Source organism: Ambystoma mexicanum, chromosome 1p (genome assembly GCF_040938575.1).
Source record: "Ambystoma mexicanum isolate Mex_15411 chromosome 1p, UKY_AmexF1_1, whole genome shotgun sequence".
In the NCBI taxonomy this organism is placed as follows: Eukaryota; Metazoa; Chordata; class Amphibia; order Caudata; family Ambystomatidae; genus Ambystoma; species Ambystoma mexicanum.
In genome coordinates, this window is record NC_090921.1 from 456922174 (window position 1) to 456944319 (window position 22146).

At 46.4% G+C, this 22146-nt stretch overlaps 1 protein-coding gene across 4 annotated transcripts in view; it reads right to left on the reverse strand.

Annotated features, from left to right (window-relative positions):
- Positions 1 to 22146, reverse strand: part of FKBP8 (FKBP prolyl isomerase 8) — a 1109098-nt gene that overhangs the window by 64245 nt on the left and 1022707 nt on the right. For all 4 annotated transcript variants that reach the window (XM_069649288.1, XM_069649286.1, XM_069649287.1 and 1 more), the window contains one exon: positions 16259 to 16393. In XM_069649288.1, the coding sequence (XP_069505389.1) occupies positions 16259 to 16393 (135 nt within the window). The remainder of the gene's footprint in view (positions 1 to 16258; positions 16394 to 22146) is intronic.

A 22146-nucleotide genomic window follows, 5' to 3' on the forward strand; every position in this document is an offset into this window, starting at 1 on the left:
AGTCCTTAAGGTGGGGAAGAGAAGTGTGGAAGAACTCACTCCATCGTGACAAACTATTCTTTAATGCCCTGTGACCAACAGTCCCAGCGGTGGTCGGGCTCCAAACATTCGACAGAGTGTATGGGGGCCTGACGCCGGGAAAGAGTGGTCGCCTGTAACGCTCACCTGATTCCCGCAGAGGCGCCGGTCTTGACTGGGTGAATGCCGTATCTTCAAAGGTGATGTGTAACACACGGTTGGCTCTTTGGGCTTGGACCTCTGTGCACTGTATGTCTGACTCGAAGAGTAAGATGTCTGCAGATAGAAAATATGGGATTAATGAACTGGGGTTATTGGGTGCCTCTCTCCTCTTCCCTTTCTCTTCTCCTGTAGAACCCCAAAGGTTAACGCCCTCACCTTAGGTAAGTGAACGCCGAGCTCTCCATCTGCCTTGGGGCAGGGTGCCGTAACCAGTTTCTTCACTGGATAAGGTTGCAGGCCTCTTGACCTCAGAGGACTGCTGTCCGTCGTTAACTGCACGAACGGTAAGTTCTGGGCACTTCAAATGTCTTAAAAGTCTTTTGTAATGATATCTCTTGTTTTGCAGGGTTCCGGCGATGGCGGATGGCGGGCTGATGAGAGTTGAGGATCCAACCCGCGTGAGGAATAGAAGCGCCTGGAAGCACGTAAGTAAGCGCTTGTAGCCTGCTTCACGATGCGCACTAACTGTCCCTTTTATCTTGCAGGTACAAGTTCGGAGCTTTAGAGAAGCTGAAGGGTGCTGGAATACCCACTGGATTCGGCGTGGGAAGGAGTAATGGCACGTGAGTAATAAAGTTGCCCAATGTCTTTAAACGCACCTTCTTTTGTCTTTCAGATGCCGGAATGCAGTGCGAAGACCTCCGGAGCATGCGAAGAGTAGGTAAGCCTTTGTCTTTCAGATGCCGGAATGCAGCGCGAGGCGTTGGTGACAGCCGATAGACCAGGTAAGAGATGCGCTGCCACTGAAGACCATAGTGCTAACTTGTTCTTTCTTTGTCTTTACAGGTGCTGCTGAAGACTGGATTCCAGGATGGTAAGCCTTTGTTCCCTTAGGCCCAGGATCAGAAGCAGAAGACACGATGAGCGTTCTGCTGCAGAGAATGCAGAATAACGCAAAGCAAGATTCATCCATCGGGTGTGGTTTAAATAGCCTCCTGTAGTGCTTAGGTGTCTCCTTCCACAGCCTCGCCTAGGTGAGAAAAGAGTTCCTGCTTTCCAGAAGAGTTCCAGTGTTCTGAACCTAGGGAGTGGCTCCTGCCCCACCCAACAGGAAAAGTAGTCCCAAACAGAAGAGGATCAGGGGCTCAACTGGCAGGTAAGTAAGCAGCATGGTCTGCTGCAGGTAAGTCCACCCAAGCATTATGAGCCCGGCACTTCCAGCGCTGGGACTGAGCATCTTTATGAGCCTGGTGCCACTGGCGCCAGGACAGAGTCCAAAAGGTCCCAATTGGGACTGGCTGGCACTCGGAACCGGGGTTATGGGTCTGCTTCCAAGGGAGTCGGGCAAGTCCTGATCTTTTGGAAGCAGAGATCATGACATCGCCTGAGGCACATCTTGTGAAGCCTCTTGCGGTTCACATGCGCCAAGGGAGGCGAGGCACCGAAGGGAAGTGAAATAAGAATTGAATAAACCAACAGGGACCAAGGGTAAAGCAAAAAATATCTATGCTGCCCGGTCCGACACGTCCATGTGGAAAAAGGGACTGAAGTGAGGCGCCGTAGGGCGAGGCCTCGGCAAGGCATTCCCTTGCCCGAGGCCGTGCCCCCACACGTTACACTAAAAATATAAAGGGGAAGCTCATATTTTCGCAGACAAGAGGTTAGGTACCGTCCCCATGTTAGGGGACGCCCACAAGGATGGAGGAAAGTGGACGGGACGTACGAGTACATAGAGTGATTTCTTATCTTTATACTAAAACACTGACGGGAACACAACATTTATCATGAAAATCAGGCACAGTATGAATCAATGCAGTGATAGGTAGCACTACTTTTCCATCTCAAAGTGTAATCAAATGCATGGGGGCGTGGCTACGAGGGCCATGTAGGAGGACGTGATCTGGAGGAGCTCCCGAGATCCTGAAATGATCCAGGCGTAAAAGTGCGCAACGATGGGCCGATGACTACTGAAAATATACATGTCGGTGTGTGAATGAGTGGTCCATGCTTGGTGAACTTTTGGAAGGTGTAGGAGGAACGGCGGCAGAGTTCTGTGCAGAAAAGACAAGGAGCGCCGGAGACAAAAGACACAAAATGGCCGACCAATGTCCGGAACAAAGGAAGGAGCAGGCCGCACAGTGATAGAGCGAAAGAGGCGTACTTGGTGCGCATTTGTCACATGTGCAGAATACAGGTCCTCTGGGTCATGTCTAACAGAACGATGAGGCCGAAGACGAAGCAGCCCACCATGGACGACTTCGCTAAGTCGTCCCCTGGTCAAGAAAATACCAAGAGCAAGGATACGTCGCCTGCAGGCAGCATGACTGCAACGGGCACCAACCAAGAAGTCCTAGCTGCGATTGCAGACTTAAAGGCGGCCTGGGAAGCCAAACTCGAACTAACCGTCGCTGAGCTGAAAACGGCACTGGACCTTAAGGTCGGAGAGGTGCAGGAGGAAGTTAATCTACTCCGGCAGGACGTCAGGGCCTTGGCGGAGCGTACAGAGACCCTTGAGAAGGAAGTGAGTCCTAATACCGCGGATTGTGCCTCCCATAAGGCCGAATTGCATGCCCTGATACAGAGAGTGGGCAACTTGGAGAGCAGAGTGGAGGAGGCGGAAGGACGCGCCCGACGAAACAACATCCGCATCGTGGGCCTGCCAGAGGGATTGTAGGGCCACGGTCCCACGGAGTTCATTCAGTCCATGCTACTGCAAGAGATACCCGGAGGTGCCCTATCTCAAGGATTTGCGGTAGAGCGGGCACATAGGGCTCTAACAAGGAGGCCGCCGCCAGGAAACCCGCCTAGGCCGGTAATAGCCAAAATTCTTAATTACCGGGACCGTGAAAGGATATTGGAACACTTCCGCAAGGGAGGAACGATTATACGAGGAGCGGCAAACATCACGGCTTACCCGGACTATACCCTGTCGGTGCAGCGTAGCCGCATGAACTTTGGGACGGTAAAGCGGAGACAGAGAGGCGGGCCACAAATACATGTTGCTGTATCCAGCAAAACTGAAAGTTACACATAAACACAAAACTTTGTTTTTTGAGGCCCCGGAGGATGCTATGGGATGGCTCGATGCGCAGGGATGTCCCCAGGAGTCTGGAGTTCAAACGGAGAAAGAGCATGGAAGAGATAAGTAATGCACGAGGAGGATGCCACAAGATGGTGCGGCACGGACCCATGGGACTTGAATATAGTCATTTCTGCAACCTTCAGCAAAGGAGGTCAGACTGTTACACTAAATGTTATGAGCTCTAATTATTATTGAATTAATGGGAGCCTTGCAGAGCGGATCTCTCTACCCCACAGTATTTTTAGTTAAGTGGCCATTAGGGCGACTTCACCCTACTGGGCTTTGGGCATTATTTGGTGCTTTCAGGACTAGATGTGGGGGTGCCTGAGTTCCGTGAACGGAGCTGGGCAACAGTTGGGGTGTGTGGAGTGGGGAAAGTGTGGGGAGGAGAGTGGGGAGGAAAGTGGGGGGAGAAAGTTGGGAAGTTGTTGTGTACATAGTTAAGCTTGTACAAGAGGCTACAAGTAAAGGTGGAGAGCTGTATCTGTATCACGTGGGTGAAGGGGATTCGCTACACGGAAGGGAAGAGGACACTCATGAGCTATGGGGGAGCTTAAGATCGTAACATGGAATGTCAGTTACTTAAAGAGAAACAAAGTCATGATGTACTTGAAAAGACAGAAGATTGATATTGCGCTGTTGCAGGAAACACATCTGACCCGGCAAAAACTGGAACTGGTGGGGAAGAAGTGGAGAGGTACTGTAGTAGGCTCTCCGTATTCGGCCTACGCTAGGGGAGTGCTGGTCTGGGTAGCACCACACGTTCCGATACAAATTACACAAGAGGTGGTGGACACGGAGGGGAGGTTGGTCATATTAAAGGCTTTGGTGGAGAATAGAGAGGTGTGCATTATAAATACGTATGCCCCCAACCAAAATACTGCGGCATATTTTAGAACCCTGTGTACTCATCTGGGCGCGTGTGTGGGAGGAGCGGTTATTTGGGGAGGGGATTTCAACTGAGTGCTCAACACCAGGGCAGATAGATCCGATGATAAGATTGATAGGCCCACCCCAGCAGCCAGGGTATTGCAGACATTACTGGACGACTTCGGGCTGGCAGATGTTTGGAGGCTGAAACACCCTAATGAAACACAGTACTCTCATTACTCAGCCCCGCAACAACTGCATACGAGACTTTATTATATTTTTGCCACGCCGGAAGTGGTGATCGAGACCACCCAAATAGACTACAGAGCGAGGGTCCTGTCGGACCACTCGCCTCTGGTTCTGAGCTGGCAGCACTGCCGCCCCAGGGCGCGGATACCGACATGGCGCCTCCGGGCAGAGGCGCTCCGGGACCCGGTCTTCAGGGAAGATATCAGGGATGCGATCACACAGTACTTTGAGGAAAACACAGGTAGTGTGGACTCAGCGTGCACGCTCTGGGAAGCCTTTAAGGTGGTGTTGCGGGGTGCTGCTATTGCTAAATCAAAAGGCCTGCAGGGTGGGGTCCTAACGGTATTAGAGAAAGCGGAAGTGAACTTGGAACAGGAGAGCAACAGGGCAGGAGGGGATGCAGAACTTGTATTCGAACTACAGCAGCGGTGTGCAGAGCTTTGGGAAAGGCTCTGCAACCTTAATTATAAGAAGTATGTTGAGAGGCAACATGCAGGGGGGGATAAAACTGGCCGCTTGCTGGTGTGGTTATATAAGAGCGAAACCCCCAGGCCCCCGATTAGGACGATAACTAGAGAAGACGGGGACATAGTTGACACCCAAGAGGGAGTCAACGAGGCATTCTTAGACTATTATAGGACATTGTATGAGGACAGAAAAGGGGACAACCGAGAGGAGATAAGAGAAACTCTAAAAGACATGGAATTACCTAACATTAGTGCTGAAGAAAGGGAGGAGCTGGACGCACCGATTACCTTAGAGGAATTGGATGAGGTGGTGAAGCAGCTGCCCACCTGTAAGACCCTGGGAGCGGACGGATTCCCTAGCGAGTTTTATAAAACATATAGAGAGGAAGTGCTCCCCCCTATGCTAGAGATGCTCAATGAGTCTTTTGAGATGGGCCGGCTGCCGGAATCGCTTAGAGAAGCGTTAATTGTGCCGCTTCCTAAGCCCAACAAGCCGGGGCATAACTGCGGCTCCTATAGGCCTTTGTCAATGTTGAACCAGGATAGCAAGATATTGACGGCGGTCCTAGCCAATAGGCTGCATAGAGTTATTAGCAAACTGATACACCCGAACCAGACAGGTTATGTCCCCAGCAGAAATAGAACCCACAACCATAGGCGACTCCACTGGGTGATTGAAGAGGGGAACAGGAGCGAGGGGGAAATGGTGGTTGTGTCCCTAGACGCAGTCAAAGCTTTTGACACAGTGAGGTGGCCATGGTTGTTGGAGGCCCTGAGGGAATACGGGATGGGGCCGGGCTATGTTAGGTGGGCAAAATTGCTATATAGTGAACCACTGGCCAGGGTGCGCACAGGATCGGTGATATCTGAGAGATGGCAACTTAGCAGGGGCACCAGACAAGGGTGCCCCTGGTCCCCGATGTTATACATTCTAGCCCTGGAGCCCCTGGCAGTGTACCTCAGACAACAATATGACATGATAGGTATTGAGGTAGGGGGCGAGAAACATCTAATATCCTTGTATGCTGATGATTTGCTACTATATCTGAAATATCCGGAAGAAAATCTTCAATATATTCTAGAGGTTATGGAAAGGTATGCAGAACTGTCTGGCATAGCTGTGAACCCCCAAAAATCGAGCATGTTCCCATTGGGAAGCTACAGAGGAACCCCTCTGGAGCGGTTGCCAATGTTGTCTGTACCATGGGCGGTTGATTCCTTCCGCTACCTCGGAATAGAGGTGTATCACACGGTAGAGAAGGAACACTTGCATAATAGCGAGGTGGCTGTGGGAAAAGTCCGAACAAGTATGAAGTTTTGGGAGAAGTTGCCGCTGGCGATGATGGGACGGGGGCGATGCTCAAAATGGTGGTCCTGCCCAGGCGGTTACATTTCTTCATTAATATACCATACTTGATAGCCAAAAAGTTTTTTGTCAAACTGAATAGCATGTGCAGAGACTTCCTATGGCATGGCACTCGAAAGAGTGGCGCTATGGAAGCTGCAGAACTTCTATGATAGAGGGGACATTAAGCTGCCAAATTTTGAGGCCTATTATGTGGCTGGTCAGTTGCAATATGTAACTAAGTGGCTTTCTGATGAGGTAACTCCTGAACTTAGGCTGTTTGGACAGGACTGCACTCCGTTTTACTTAAAGGAGATTATTTGGTTGCCTAGACTTGAAATGAAAGAATGCCCGGGTATGATGTTGCTTGGGTGGAAGATGTGGCGTAGAGTATGCCGACTGATGGAGAACCCGTACCCGTGTTCCCCACAAGTGCCGCAGGAAGACAAGCATGCCCAAAATGCGATGAAGACAACGCTGATATGACACATATGTTCTGGTCCTGCCCAGTGATTGAGGGTGTTTGGGGGGAAGTGGCACGAAAATTAGCGGATAAAGGGGCCACGCTCAACATAGATACAGCCTGGGCCTACCTGTTGGGAGGGTTTCCCAGACCACGGAATACTAAACATGTTGGGAAACTGAGGGACCTGGCATGTGTGCTTGCAAAACGAAGGATTGCCATGGGCTGGAAGCAGTGCCACAAGCCACGGGTTGAGGTATGGTGGCGGGATTTGCAAAAATGGGTGGAGGCTGAAACGGTAGTATGGCAGGAGGCATGTGGCAAGAGCGGGGAGGAAGAAGTGGGTAACCTGATGGCATGGAGAGTGTTAGTAACAGGACTGTTTGGCACAGTAATGGATTCCGCAGCTTCGGAAGAAAGTGATACCCGGCCGCATGCAGCAGATACAGAATGAGAAACGCAAACAAGCTCTTGAGGGGGGGAGGGATTGGGGGAGCAGTAGTGCGCATTAATTGATGTTCATGTGTCTGTCGCAAATAATGCTGCTAGTTTGGTTTGTATTGTTTATTTGTTTCTAAAATAATAAAAACTGTTTAAAAAAAAAAGTGTAATCAAATGCATAAGTTACAATTGGGAATCATGGTGTTTTACACCATTGAACATTCTGCAGTGCTTTCAGATATGTATATATTTTAAATATATATCTTTACTTACTTTTATGTATCAGCAACCTCATAATTCATTTGCTTTTACCACAAAACCTGGTCTTCGCTACTTAGCCACTGAATAACTTTCTACTGCCAACAGGGCAAGCAAAAGTGTCAACATGTCTAAGTTTGATAACGTTATCCTGCATATACAGAATACATCTAGTCAGAATCAAAAACATTAGCCTGATAGTGTTATGACTTTGCATAACATCTATACCTTGGTCTCCTTTACGATGGGATGAGAGGATAAGACACGTCATAATGCATTTATTGCTGAGTAGATTGCAGAGAGAACGAGTATTGAGAATCTCAGTCAATGGCGGCTGCAGAATTTTACAAGTGGAGGATGTAACTATTTTTCCTATATTGACCAGAGTTAGCAAGCACAGGCAATTTTATGCGGGTGCCGAGAACTTTTTTAAAACCTTTTTTTAAAATAAATGGGATCAAGGCACGCTTTTTGCAATACAGCTTTTTGCAATACAAATTAAAAAAATAAAGGCACCTTACAGTGAGTTCTATATGAAAGCACAAACTCCAACAGAAATCGGATTAATAGCACAAAGCACTCTACAGCATGTTTTCTTGCTGGATGGTCCCAAAATATGTCAGGGTTGACAATGTAAAAACATGTTTGTGCTGCCTGTGTACAACCTTTGCCAGTATTGCCATGTAAAACAGATCTAATGGTGTATTTCTGTCCCCCACATGCACACATGCAGACTTGCACACTCAGACGCACACGTTAACTAATTAACCTTTTATTACGCGTTTCACACCAGAGACCAGTCTCTCACCACAGGACAAGGATTCAAACCAGTGTTACTCTGCGTTGTCTTGACTCCAAGACAAACGCGCTGCCACTGAGCTACCCTCCCGACCCTTTCATTCACACAAAACTCAAGGGGTATTATTGTTATTTTTCATGAATACACTTCTTTCAGCAGTAAGCAAAATTAACCAGCAACTTCCACCCTGGTGTCCCGCCTCCATGCAGTACATAATATGCCAGAAGAGGAGCATCAACGTTGATGCCACATGTACCCTTATGAGCCAGGCTTCCTTGTTACCCTGTGTGCCTGCAGGGGCAGCGCATCACATGAGGTAGGGGAAATTCTCTGTCACGCAGAGTGCTCCCAACATAAAGAATTGTGTGCATGATAGAGAAGAAGCCAAGCCCATTATGTAATGGCTGCCACAGCCTAGTACACGTTTGTGAAACACTATACATTACCTGAGTATTTTCTCAATACACATCCAGACGAGGTGGTTTAGTATAACTAAGGTGCTAAGGAAAGAGGACAGATGGCCCTGTACCTTCAACAGGTGATATACACCAGTATTGAAAGACGTGTTAGCAAGAATACAAGACTCAATATCGGGGCCCTTTTACCCACACAACTGATCTCAGGCTGTTGTCAATAGTTTATGAATTGAACACTTTATTTGTCCGGATTTCTCCATTAGCAAATACAAAAACATCAAAATACAATTACAGATTAAAAGACAACCAACCAACCCACACCCCTCAAACCAAAACCGATCCACCTGCCCCAACCCAGAGATAAAATGGCTAAATTAGCAAATTTCTTCGCCTGCCGAGTCAGAGCAAGACTCGCATATAATTGCAGTTTATAGATAAAATCCATATCCAAAGAATTCAGGATGAAGTACAAAGCCCCGTCGCAATCCAGAACATATTTTTTTATTAAAAAAAGGCCCCTTAAAAGGAACCTGCGCAAATCCATTTACAGATCAGCAAAAAATGTCACATTTTCTGTAAACCCATAAGAGCATGATTTTGCAGGGTCATCCTTTACCGGATTAGTATGAGCCTTTGGGGCGAGCATGTCTAGGCGAATCTATCAGACTCAGCCGCCGACAATTGGGTGATGGAATTGTGCTCATACCGCCCCCCACTCAATACTGCATCTCAAAGAGGAGAACAAACTCGGGGAACCCAGGGAATAGGCTCCTCTCTGATCCTCTGCCTGTCCCTCGCCAGGTACGCTCCTTGTGAATGAGGATTTTAAAGCCACCAAACTTGCACATTTCAACATATCCACTGATTCCACCACGCATTTCTTCAATAGTTTAAAACCTTCAGGAGACCACCTACACTTCGGGCATGGTGTGGATTTTACCATGTCCTCGAGAATGTGTTGCATGTTTGGGTTCAGCCTGAAAGATTTTCAGAAAAAAAGGATCCAAACCTAATTTTAGCCTGATTTGCAAATTTGGGCATCCAAAATTCTAGACGAAGAGCACAGTTTGGTGTTCCCAGTGTAAGGCCAGCAAACCTCTTCAAAATTTCATTTTGTATGACCTCCACAATTCACTGTCGTACAAAACACTCCCCACCTTGCTCTTATACACGTCTAAGCACTTAACGAGCATATGCCCGACAAACCTATGGCTTGAAACACTTGTGTGTATAGGCGCGCTATAAATGCCATATCATATCATAGAATCTTGTTAAGCCTCCCAACCTAATCCTTGCTTTTGCACTGATGAGCTCCAGATGTTTAACCCACTTCCCACTTCCTTCAAAAACGAACCCCAGATAGCAGAATGAATCCACCACCTCAATGTTTTCACCATTCAAGGACCTTTTCCCTACCTTTGCAAAAAACCACAATTTAGTTTTTTTATTTCATATTCAATTTTAGCTTGTTATTCCTAAAATACTTGGCAGCATACTAAAGGCTATGCTGGAGTGCCACCGGTGTTTGCTCTGTAAGAGCAGTATCATCTGCATATAACAGGGTTGCAAAAGACATCTTCCCCAACAAAGGCAGGTTAACCTTGGACCCTAACCGTAAGGGATGGAAATCGACGAGAAATAAAATAAATAAGAGAGGGGCCGGAGAGTAACCCTGTTTTACACCTTCCTTGGTGGGGAACTCCTTCGTGAGCCACCTCTGCAACACCCTCAGACTGCTGCAACGGCATTCGTATGGCACTTTAAAATCAAAAAAAAATTAAACAATGGTCGATGGTTGAGAAACCACTCCTGAACCCTGCTTGAGTTGGGTGTAGAATATTATTAGTGCTTTCACTCTACTTTTAAGACATGTATTTAACATTTTACTAGAAATGTCTGGCAACGAGATGGGTCGGTAGAAGTGGCGATCATGAGTAGAGCACTTAAAAATTGGAATGATTATGGCCTTTTGCCAGGAGAGTGGTACGACGCCGAAACTAGAAATGTTGTAAGGTTTTATGAAAATGTTTGCCCACCAATCTGGGCTCCACTTTAAATAATCCGACCACATACCGTCCGGGCCAGCTGCCTTCCCTGCCGCAATATCCTGGACACTTGCCAATATCCCCTCCTTAGTGAAGACTATGACACTACCACTACCCTGGTAGCTGCCTCCGCGGCACCTGCATCAAACAGAATGCTAGAAAATGGGGCGTCCCAACTATCATCAGAAATTTAACACAATGCATTTTCCTTTGGGGAATCAAAGCTCCTGGCTACTAAACTCCAGAAGAGCTTACAGTCTTTAGATGCAACAATTCCAATTGGGCGTGTTCCCTCGTCTTATGCTCCAACAGTTTCATGTAACTGCCCAACATTCATACCGCCACCTTTCACTGCCTGGTATATTTCCCCTTTCAGTGTTCTGCATTCCTGGTCTGACCAGGCCACACCCCTGGCTCCAGGCCTAACAGTCTGACTATGAAGATGATGGAAGCTCTTACTTTCAGAGGATATAGCTGCTACTAAATCTTCATACCAACTAATTACTTCAGGGCCACCCTGTGGTAAATTACCAAAATTGGCCAGAAGTTCCTCAATTCTAACAGGACAAAACAGAGTCCCACTGCTCCAGAGTTAATTGGGAAGAACAACCCTGAGCCAACCCCTTACTTGTTGTCGTCTGATCTGTGAGCATACAGGAATATTTGCATACTAAAACAAGGGGAAAGTGATCACTGTCCAACCTGGTGCTGACCTCAAAGTTAATTATCCGGGGAAATAAATGTCAACCCAGCAATAATCAATTATAGATGTACTCTTGCCCCGTTGAAAGATTTTCCTAAACAGGCAGTCCCCCACGCATCCCCCATTTAGTTTCACTGAGTGACATTTCTTTCATAAATTGAGGCATCTCCCAACCCCTTCGGTCACCTGATTTGTTTAATTGTTGCCTGGGAGGGATCCCACACTGTTCTTCAAAGAGGTGGGTGTCTGCATCCTCACCAGCAGGCGGCCCCAGTTCGGCATTATAATCCCCAGCAATTATAATATTGGCATAAACCTTATGATCCAGCAACTCTGCCAGGGATTTTCTCCATCGAAAACCTCCTAACAGGCAGTTTCTTGGGGGCAGATACACATTCAGCACCAACACACCCCTCATAGACGAGAGGGATTCCAAAACAACAGCAAACTCGTTTGCCACCTCCACTCTCTCAATCCAGTGTAGAGAGTTCCTGATTAAAGTTACGATCCCCCCACTCCTTTGCCCTGTCTTTTAGCATTGACAGTGAAGCTTGCAAAACCACTGAAAGAGGGGGGCAACTCGGACCAAGTCTCTTTCAGACACATACTGTAATCAACAATATAATTAACCAATTACTTGTGTAAGACATTGTCACTTTGACCCCCTACATTCCAGGGGATCATTTTAAAAGTGCAGAACCCACTCCCCACCGCCTCCACTAGAGACAACTCAGCCTGTATGCTGGTGGGCAGTTATAGACCAGATTGGTAGCCCCCGGAGATCGCCTTAAAAGGACCTCCCTTGATTAACTAACTGATCAAGAGCATCTGGTGCAGTTCCAGAGGGGAATACTGTAACATGGCCTGTGCTAGACTCCCATGTCTCACCACTCACCCCACGCTCAACCCCAGCGACAATAGAGTCAAACCAAGCATCATGACGATGACAAGTTAGTGCCACTGAATCCAAAAAAACATCAATGCCCATACTTGCCAACCTCTCTCGGCACTGAATCACGCAGGCTCTAATTTACAGGTTATTTAACTCGAATTTAAGTTACAGCCCCCACAAACCATGCAGTTGGACAAAATCCGTACAGTAGAAAAAATCTTGAAGGAGATGTCTTCCACACCAAACATTGATCTCAAAGCACTTACGAAAGCTCTCTTATATGAGTTGATTTTGCCATGTGTCAGGCCTTTGAAAATATAGATGGGTCCGTACTGGAACTGACTATGACTTTGGATGAGGGCTCTCCAAGCATCCATGGCATCGACGTAGGCATTGCCAATTGGGCTGACATAGATGGTAGTAATGAAAACTGCACAGGCTCGGCGCCAAGGGCCGGAGCGAGACCCCAGGGTACAGGGGATGAGGACATATGGTACACCTCCTTGAGCAGGAGGGCCTTATGAACACACTGTGCTGACGCCGGAGCCTTTCAAGTGCAGAGAGCAAGAGCCCACCTAAAGCTCCAGGTCGCCTAAGGCCACAGCTGCCCCCGTCAAGAAGACCTCCCTGGTGTTAATGACATATACCTCCAAAACACCACCTACCCCACACTTGGCCGCAATCACCTCTGCTCTTGCCCGGTTGAGAACTTTAGCTGTAAACACCACAGGTGGACCATCACTCCAACTGGTGTTACGGTCTGCAGAGGCCTCCGGTGAGGGATCTGCTGTTGAATTATCCCCCGGTTCATGGAGAGGCGTAGGTACCTGGTCACCAGATGGACTCAGGATCCGTGAGGTCAGTTGGTCTATAATTCCTAAGCAAATAACCCGCAATACCATTTTGGTGGTTATCAAGGTCCTAAGATCTAACAGATTTTCCATGCTTGACAGCCTCTGCAAAACATGTTCCAGAATGACATGCTGCTTTGAGCCTTGATTTTCCTGCTGCTGGACTTCCAGCCCCAGAAAGCTATCAGACTCTGCCCAGGCCTCCTGTACTCCCTACCTCGCTGAGCCTTGGGGATGCATTTTCAAGAACTGCCCAAAAGCAGGACAAGTATACCACCAGAGACTTCCAGGATTAGACAGAATGCCTCCCGATGGGGACAAAAACAGCAGAACACCTCCCAGCCTGGAATTTTGCCAAGCTTGCTATTGCTGTCCGGTCTGAGCGTACATAAATGGGCTGCCTCCTGAAATTTCCATACCCAACACAACAATGGGTGACAGGTAGGCTTCAGTTTCATATTGGGCTTCCACCACAGATGAGTCTGACCCTGGAGCGTCTACTGAAGTAACTTTGCCCGTAATGACCAGGCATCTCTTGTAATAGAGGAACCCTGGAAGGACCACTTACACACTGCCCTTCACACCTCGCGGCAGCATGAGACTTCTCTGTGCCAGCCCCGAGTACCCTTGCAGAGAGAAACGAAGATGTGGGCTAAGATTGCTGAACTGCTGTGGTCTCAAGAGTGCACGATAGGGGCCTGGAGCATGTCCAGCTACTGGAAATTCTTTTTAGGCTTTTATCAGACCTTTTCCTGTTCCTTCCCTAAAAACCTTCCCCAAAACACACCAGTATGCTACTGGAACGAAGAAGAGGATAACTATAACACCACATCCTGGAAATTCGACAATTCACCTCCCCCTGCTAGAATGGCCTAATGAGGGGAGCCTGAAGAACCAGCTCTGTCCCTTTCTTCATCTTCAATGCTCCTGAGCCGGTCGGCCAAGGGAATCTTCTTTGGGGGAAGATACCTTGACCCGTAAACCAAACTTTATTGAAGGCTTTTGTAACCCTATTTTTTTGGCAAATCGGGGGCAGTCATTTTACCAGGTTTTCCTGGCCGTCCCATTTTCTGGGCCTGTTGTGTTCTGGTGGCGTTGTGAAGAAGGGGTGGGGCGCCGTGGTATCCATCATGTCAAAAAGAAAACCCCAAAAATACCAGATTAATTCCACTGGGATCAAAAAGGGGCGGGTAGCTGGCACCACCTAATAAAGAGAGGGCTGTGCTAGCTAGCTGATCTGAATAGCTCCCATGGCCGTATCAGATTAAGAAGCATTTAAGAGCCACCCACCCTCGTGCAACACATGCACACCGACATTTTCAAGGGGAGCTTGCCCAGCTCGAACAACTCCCACAGCAAGTTACTGGCTCCGACCACTGCCCTACCTACCACAGTTTACACCTGCAAAACCGTGCCCGTTTCTTCCTGCAGGGTGTAGGTTGCACTCACTTCTGAGACGGCTGGGGCTAGGGCCGGGGCTACAGCTGCGGGCAGCCCATGTCAGAACAAAATGAGCCCCATCAGGGCAAGGGCTGCACAGTGCCGTTACCTAGTTTTGCAAGTCATGCTCCTTCAAACCCTCCTTCAGTCCCTAAGTCTGCTTGCGTGCTCTGTATTCCATGCGAGGGTCTCCAGCAGAAAACCGCACCTATCCGCTATCTAGCATTAAAGGCTTCAGCGGCCGGTAACCAGCACTCTAAAACGCTGAACGCTGTGCTGGCAAAGTAAGGAAGGCAAGAGGCAAGAGACGGACTGAAGGAAAGAACCTAACAGTGTCAAAAACATCACTGTGTCAAGCCACGCTACAGCTATTGTGGCACCGCCTCAGACACAATCTCCATACAGCATATGACCTTATGAAGTGTTTCCCTCATCGAATGTCTAGGAAAAGCGGCAGCAGAAAGCATTTGTTGAAAACCTTTCCTTGCAGTAAAGCGCTAACAAGAATAGCACCTAGAAACACTTGTGAACAGGTGCGTTATAAATGACATATCATAACAGATTCTACTGGGAAAATAGGAGCAAAGAACCCCTACTCTGTGGGTCCAAAATTTGAAGAATGTACTGTAACTGACTATTAGGCATGTTCAATTCGACAAAAAACTATGGTCCGTGGTTGTTTTGAAGGTTAGGCCTAGGGGTGAGCATGATGGTTCACAGAAGATGGAAATGTATTGGTGGACTTGGCTAGATATCTTTTGCTTTGCTCATAAGTCAACAATGACCTAAAAACAACAGAAAACAGTTTTAATGACTGTGGAACATGGAGAACCTTAAACTAACCCAACTTTATGATCGATGTCCCAATTAAGAAGACCTGGAACTGTTGGTGTTGACAATTAAATGTCAAACCTTTAACATCAAGCAGTGAATAAAAGGTGCCAATTAAACCTATAATATGTGATAAGAGAAAATAGGATACCCGGAGATCAGTAGCAAAAAAGATAGCATTTGTCATGTTGTAACAGTAACAATGTACACAGAGTCTATACAAAACATCAACTGCTTCCACTCTATTAAATACGCATGTTAAGCCTAGTATGAATATAGCATGAATATTTATTCATTCTAAAAAGCTGTTAAGTGAAAATTCACATAAGGAAGACTGCTGTGGGCAAAAGGAGCAAGACATGTTGTGCATAGATGCTTTTATGTCTGGAAATTGAGATATTTGTTTCTTCTTGTAATTTCACACCTTTGTTTTTTTCTCTTTGGGTGGAAATGGAATATTAAATTACTTCTTATTAGCATAAAGATCATTTTGAGGAACCATTATGGCAATTCATGTGCCAAAGACTAAATCTTAAAGCCCAAAATGAATCTGCCTTAAACTCCCAATCGATCTCTACACTCAGCTAATAAACTTCTGCTACATGTTCCCAGATTTTTTCGTGCTGGATCTGGAGGAAGATCCTTTTCAGTTCTTGCCCTTACCCTTTGGCACGCCCTGCCTCTAGATCTTCGCAAGCTCCACAAGTTTCTCCCGTTCTGAAAGGATCTTAAGACCCTTCTGTTTTAGTTTCTCTTTCCACTCTCTCGCCTTCCTTAGCGCCTCGATACCGCACGGTCTTTGTGCGCTCTATAAATACCATATACATAAATAAATAATCGAGCTTCGCAGTAAAATTATGTAAAAAACTGTCTGTTATGTGTGGTTAAAAATGGCACTGACAGAAACACAAGACAATTATTCTTACCCAGGATGACTTGGATGTGGATCTCAATGCAGGTTCGTTCCCGGTGTTACCAAGCATTTTCTTATACATAGCAGATTCCTCGTTCTTCTGATCTGTGTGCTTCTTCACCAGCTTTGAGAGTTCAGCATGTATGGTCTGAAACAAAACAAAAACTAAAGACATGAAGTCAGGAAGTAGTGATGAAGTGTGAAAGTTATACATGAATTTGCTAACTATTCATGCGTTCCAGATCAAGTACAAAACCCAAGAGAAAGCATGTTGTGTAGAGCAAAACAGTCATGCAGCGAGTGGCACATTCTTTTATGAGTCTCTGCCAAAGAACCTCTAATACTTTTACAACATTTAGAAATCTTTATTTTATATTGGAGACATTGATTGCTCATTTGTTTATTGAATGTATAAAGTGCTGTATGCCCAAACACTGTACAAAGATAAGAGCAGCACAAACAATGAGTATACCATCCATCTTAACGAGAGATGTTGCTTAAGCAGAGGGCAAGCAGAAGCACATTAAGAGCAGCAGATGCAGAAACATTAAGGAGATATAAAATTGAAGTAATGACCACTAAGAGGGGAGAGCACTGACAAGATGGTTCACTGTGATTTGACCGATTGTTCTCTTCCAGGTGGATATTTTACCGAAAAAAATCCATCGGAAAAAGAAAAAAAAAAAATCACTGAATTGTTTTCATTTTTTAATGATTTCAGTTAAACAATCCATCAAAAAAACATGGTTGGTAAAATCACTGGATACACGACAAGATGTGATTAAAACAAACAGGAACGCCAGTATGGAGTACTTGCATACAGTACAGGATACGCAGCATACATACTAATGTAAAAAGACAGCAGGGGTCTGCAGGAGAGAGAAATACCACTCAACAACTTGTGTGTTCCTTCACCAGCGAAGAGGTGCCCTGCAAGGTTGCAGTCAACTAGTGAAATTGTGTGAAGTGCTGTTGATGTGGGGTTCATGTCGTGTATTACAAATGGTGCTCACTTGAGGTAAGGTGCAGGTGTGATGGGAGGCAGAGGTTTTCTTTCAAGGGAGTGGAGTTTTGTGGTGCTGTTATGAGGAGAGGTTTATGTGTGGCAGGGATACCAACTAGGTTGAGTAGCACTTGTGGCGACATTCAGTACAGGCCGGTGAGCGCTTGAGGGAGGGTTTCTGATAGTTTGGCACATTCTCCCCGTTAAAATCTTCGTGATGTCATGAGACGGGAGATGCTGAGACTGTTTTCTATGTTGTGCTGGGTGCAGGGATGTAAGCTGTAATTGTATTTATTTGAAGAACAGGGACGTCTGTTTTGATCAGAAAATACTTACAATAACATTTACAGATGGCAGAGGTATTCCATATGAAGGGTGTCTGTACAATAGCACATAGATGAGAATAAGTGGACAGCCAGTTTATGACGGTGTAAAAAAAAAATATAAGAAAAGTGGGACATTTACCCAGGGACTAAATATATATATATATCAACCAGGTGAATTTTATAGAGGAAACACTAACCTACGGGGGCAAGTAAGTCAAACTAAAGTGTACCATATAGATATACAAAAATACTATTAGGTGTCACTAGACAGAGTGGTGCGGTCTAGTAGGGAGGATGGGGAGAGGGTGTTCCCACTTTAGCAAGTCAAGCTGTAAAGAGATCCACAGTAGTGCTGACTTGGATTGTGATGGGAAGCGTGTTCCAGAGGAAAGGGGTGAGAAGGGAGGAATAGCAGAATCAAGAGGTGGCACAAGGGGGGCATGGGAAATTGAGACAGAGTGTAGAGGAAGAGTGGAGGGAACAAGATTGTAAGTAAAAATACAATCAAACAGTCGGTGAGAGGGAAGACTATTGATCGCTTTGTAAAGTAGAAGGAACTTGAAGAGCGGTTGTGCATCCAGTGGGGGAGTATCTGGGTATGTTGTAGATTACAGGCAGCTGAGTTGGAGACTTTGTCTAGAGGGAGGAATGAGTAGAGAGAAAAGCAGAGCCGTAGGCTTGAGCAGCAATCATGTGTGCTGAGCACAAGGGTGGAGATGAGAGATTTTGTAGAGTGCTTAGTAAGAAATTGACACATTTATCAAATGTTGGGATGATTAATATGAGCATTAGTGGTAGTGATGAATTGTTGCAGACAGAGGTCGCTATTGAAGAGGACCCCAAGGTTGCAAGCCTTGGGTGAGGGAGTAAGGTGGTCAGGTGGGAAGACACTGGAAACGGAAGAAAGATGACCTCCATTTTTGAATAGTTCATCATGAGGCAGCAGGGAGCCATCCAGTGACAAATTGCAGTGAAACAGTTGGTAATCCGTTCCAAGATGGCTTGGGTGAAGGAAAGGAGAAAAAGAAATGAGTGTTACCAGGAAAGAGACGATAGTGAAAGCCAAATGATAAAATAAGTCTTCCTAGGGAAAAGGTAGAGGAGTTGAAGAACATAGCTCCAAGGATTGACCCTTGTGGGACTGACAGGGAGGGGGGTGATTTTAAAGGAGTGACCATCCAGGTAGGATGTAATCCAGGTGAGAGCAGATTTATGAAACCCAAGTTCCTGGGGAGTGAGGGGGAGAAGGGAGTGGACAAAAGGTTGAAAGTGGTTGATTGGTCCAAACGAGTGCATATAGAAAAGAGTATGGAGTGGAGAGCATCAGCAAGAAAGTTCGAAACATGCACAAGTGCAGTCTCAGTGGAGTGTACACTATAGATTTATTTTATATTTTCTTCCGTTTACTTGGTTTTCTTTACTTTGTTTTCCATCATTTTGCTTTCCTAATGTTTAATATATTTAACTGTGTATTCCTTGGTTTCTTTCACTTTCTATTTTACATGGTTTCATTTTTAGAACAATTGATTTACTTTTTATTTTACAATCTTTCTTACTTTCTTTTATGTTCATTCTTTTAATTACTTTTACTTTCTTTGAATTATTTCCATCTCATTTTATTTCTTGTTTAGTACTGAAGCTCTTATGAACTGCTAATGGAGCTACTGTTTTGTCCCCTTATATTTGTCTTAAGGATTGGTCTGCAGGATCTGGAAAGTAGAGTTTGGCACGACCAATATGAATGTGAAACAAAGGCTTCCTGTCCTGAGCCCTCATTGATTCCAAAACGCGTGAGGAGCAGGAGCTCTCGCATCGCCCAAGAATCAAACCAGATCCTCAGCAGAAGCTGCGAGGTGAGCCCTGATGCACTCACACCGCTCACTTGCTGCCTGATTTCCTGCAGTTTATTTCATTACGAGCCTGTTGGCTCATAGCTGCAACGTGTTTGTGCACCCAACTCCAGTTCCAACCTGCATTCGCCACTTTAAACCTAATTTTGTGATCATCTGTTGCCGTGAGCCTTACGAGGTCCGACCACACCAAGATGGCCGACCTGTAGGGTCCTCGAACCTCTTGCCAAAAATCGTTGCTGCCTGGTGTGAATTGACTGCCCATCAGCATATCCCTGCACCCCTTCACCAGCAAACGCAAGACGGCATCCGCAACGAAGGTGGAGAAACAAAGGCTTCCTGCCCTGAGCCTGTCGTGGCGTTCCAGGGCCACCAGGGCCGTGGGGCCAGAAACGCTGCCTCTCTCATATGGCTTTCCGGAACAATTTGCAAGCACTAATTTGCCAAGCTTGACGTTAACAACCATAGCATCTCGTTCCACAGCACCATTACGAGAGGTAACTCATTGTGTTACACAACTATTGCTTGTGACGCATTTTCATATTTGTAATACACGAATGTGATCACCTATGATCTGACATAACATATGTTAACCTATGCCGAACTAGCCTTTAGTGTTACTCTGCATCTCGCTGCCGCACTCTAGTTGTGTAATGATTTAACACATGTTGAACCCACACCTGGTATTACTTTGCATTTAGCTGCACTACATGTTGTCACGAAACACCCTTGCTTATGCTGAACTACTCACTGGCGCTACTTTGTATTCTGTTGCCCTGAACTTTGTCATGAAATGCCTTACATAGCCCAGCTGTTACTCTGCATTTTCTGCCTTACATTTTGCCATGAAATGCTCTACGTATGCAGACCTTGTTGCATTCCGCTGCCCTTTCTTGGCCATGAAATGCTTTAACACTTGCTGAACTACCCCTTGATGTTACCTCACACTTGTTGCCCATATTTTAGAACTAGCTGTACTTAATGACATTGATGCTGCAGTAATTTTAACTTATAATATCTATTTGTTAAGCGAACAAACTCGGATTACCTCGCTTCCATACTGCGACTTGCTGCTAGCCTACTTGCCTTGCTGCCTCTGTAATATGTTAGACTTGTCTACCAGACTTCCACCTGATTGATAATATAACTATTTACCAGCCACTATTTCCCTATTGTGACTTGGCACTAGAACCTCCAGTTCACTATTGCTCACCACAAACTCCTTAGCCCGGCACGGCACTCCTTTCTCCCTACTTCGCCTTACGATAATCCTACTATTAACTTCATTGGCTTGGTCACCACCCATAGCGCCATTCCACATCACTCCACCAATCCCACTTTGAGTTACTCTGAGATACCTACCTTCATGATGATAAACCTAGCCAGTAGCGCCAACCGTAATTGGCCTTTACACCACTTACCTTCCTCCCAAGGCCTTCCGCGGGAAGGTATCTTAACAGCAACACACTGCCTAGCGCCACACCGCCACCTACCAACCCCTACTTAAACTCCCCTGCCTTATGGCTAGAACACTTTGCCATGAAACCAACACCCAATCAACCATGCGCGCTGCACCTAAGAAACACTAGCCTGGGCTCTAGTATCCACTGCGTAGCCATCCACACGCAGAAGCCTTGTACCACTGCAAAATCTCCACTTCCCAGCCAGAGACACCCTGGGCCCACCACCTCCCTACCCATGTCCACTCATGACCACCTACCCCATACACCCAAAGATACGCTGATTAGGGGCACCATGATCAACGCTAGGTCCCTCCCTTCCCATGCGCTGGACATTGCAGACTTCATCGCTACACAAGAGCTTGATTTCCTCGCCATATCTGAGAAATGGCTACATGCGGCCTCTGGACCACTACTCTCCCTCGCCATACCCACGGGTAACACCATCTCCAGATGCGAGCGCAACACCACTCAAATCGAGAGGCAGCAGTGTCGCCTTTATCCATAAAAATTAACTTGGGCTCAGAGCGATGCCCAACCGACAGATTACTTCAGCTGAGCTACTCTCAGTGAAACTTCCCATTTCACCCAACCAAACTGACACCCTACACCTAATTTAAAGACCACCCAGCCCTGTCACCACCTCCACGGATGACATTACATCCTTATTAGTGGATAATTCTAAAAATAAATTGCAAATTATCTTACTTGGGGATTTTAACTTGGGTTTCCAAGACCCGAACAACCCCACTGCAGCTGACATCGGCAACACTTTAACGGACTTGGGTTTCACTCACCCCATTGAAGAACCTACCCACATCAAGGGGAGGACACTTGACTGGTTAGTTGACACGAACTGTAACATTAGCCTACAGTCCAACTCACCTTGCACCTGGTCAGACCATCATATTATTACGATCAACATAAAAGCTAACCAATGCCCCAAACAGGTTACTGCTCCCGCTTTGCGTACTAGAAACAACCAATACTGCCACTTATCCTTCCCACCCTCAACAAAGCTTCCGTATCATGCTCTGACCCCACCATACTATTTGATACCTATAACCATGCTATGATCACAGCATTGAACTCCATTGCCCCAATTAAACTTAGGAAATCTAAACCACGTGTACATCTCAACTCCTGGTTTACGCCGCACTTGAGAGTGCTACGTAAAGAAAAACATAATGCTGAAGCCCGATGGAAAATTCATCCTTCTGACGTCCACAAGGATAGCCTCATCATAGCATACCTTAACTACA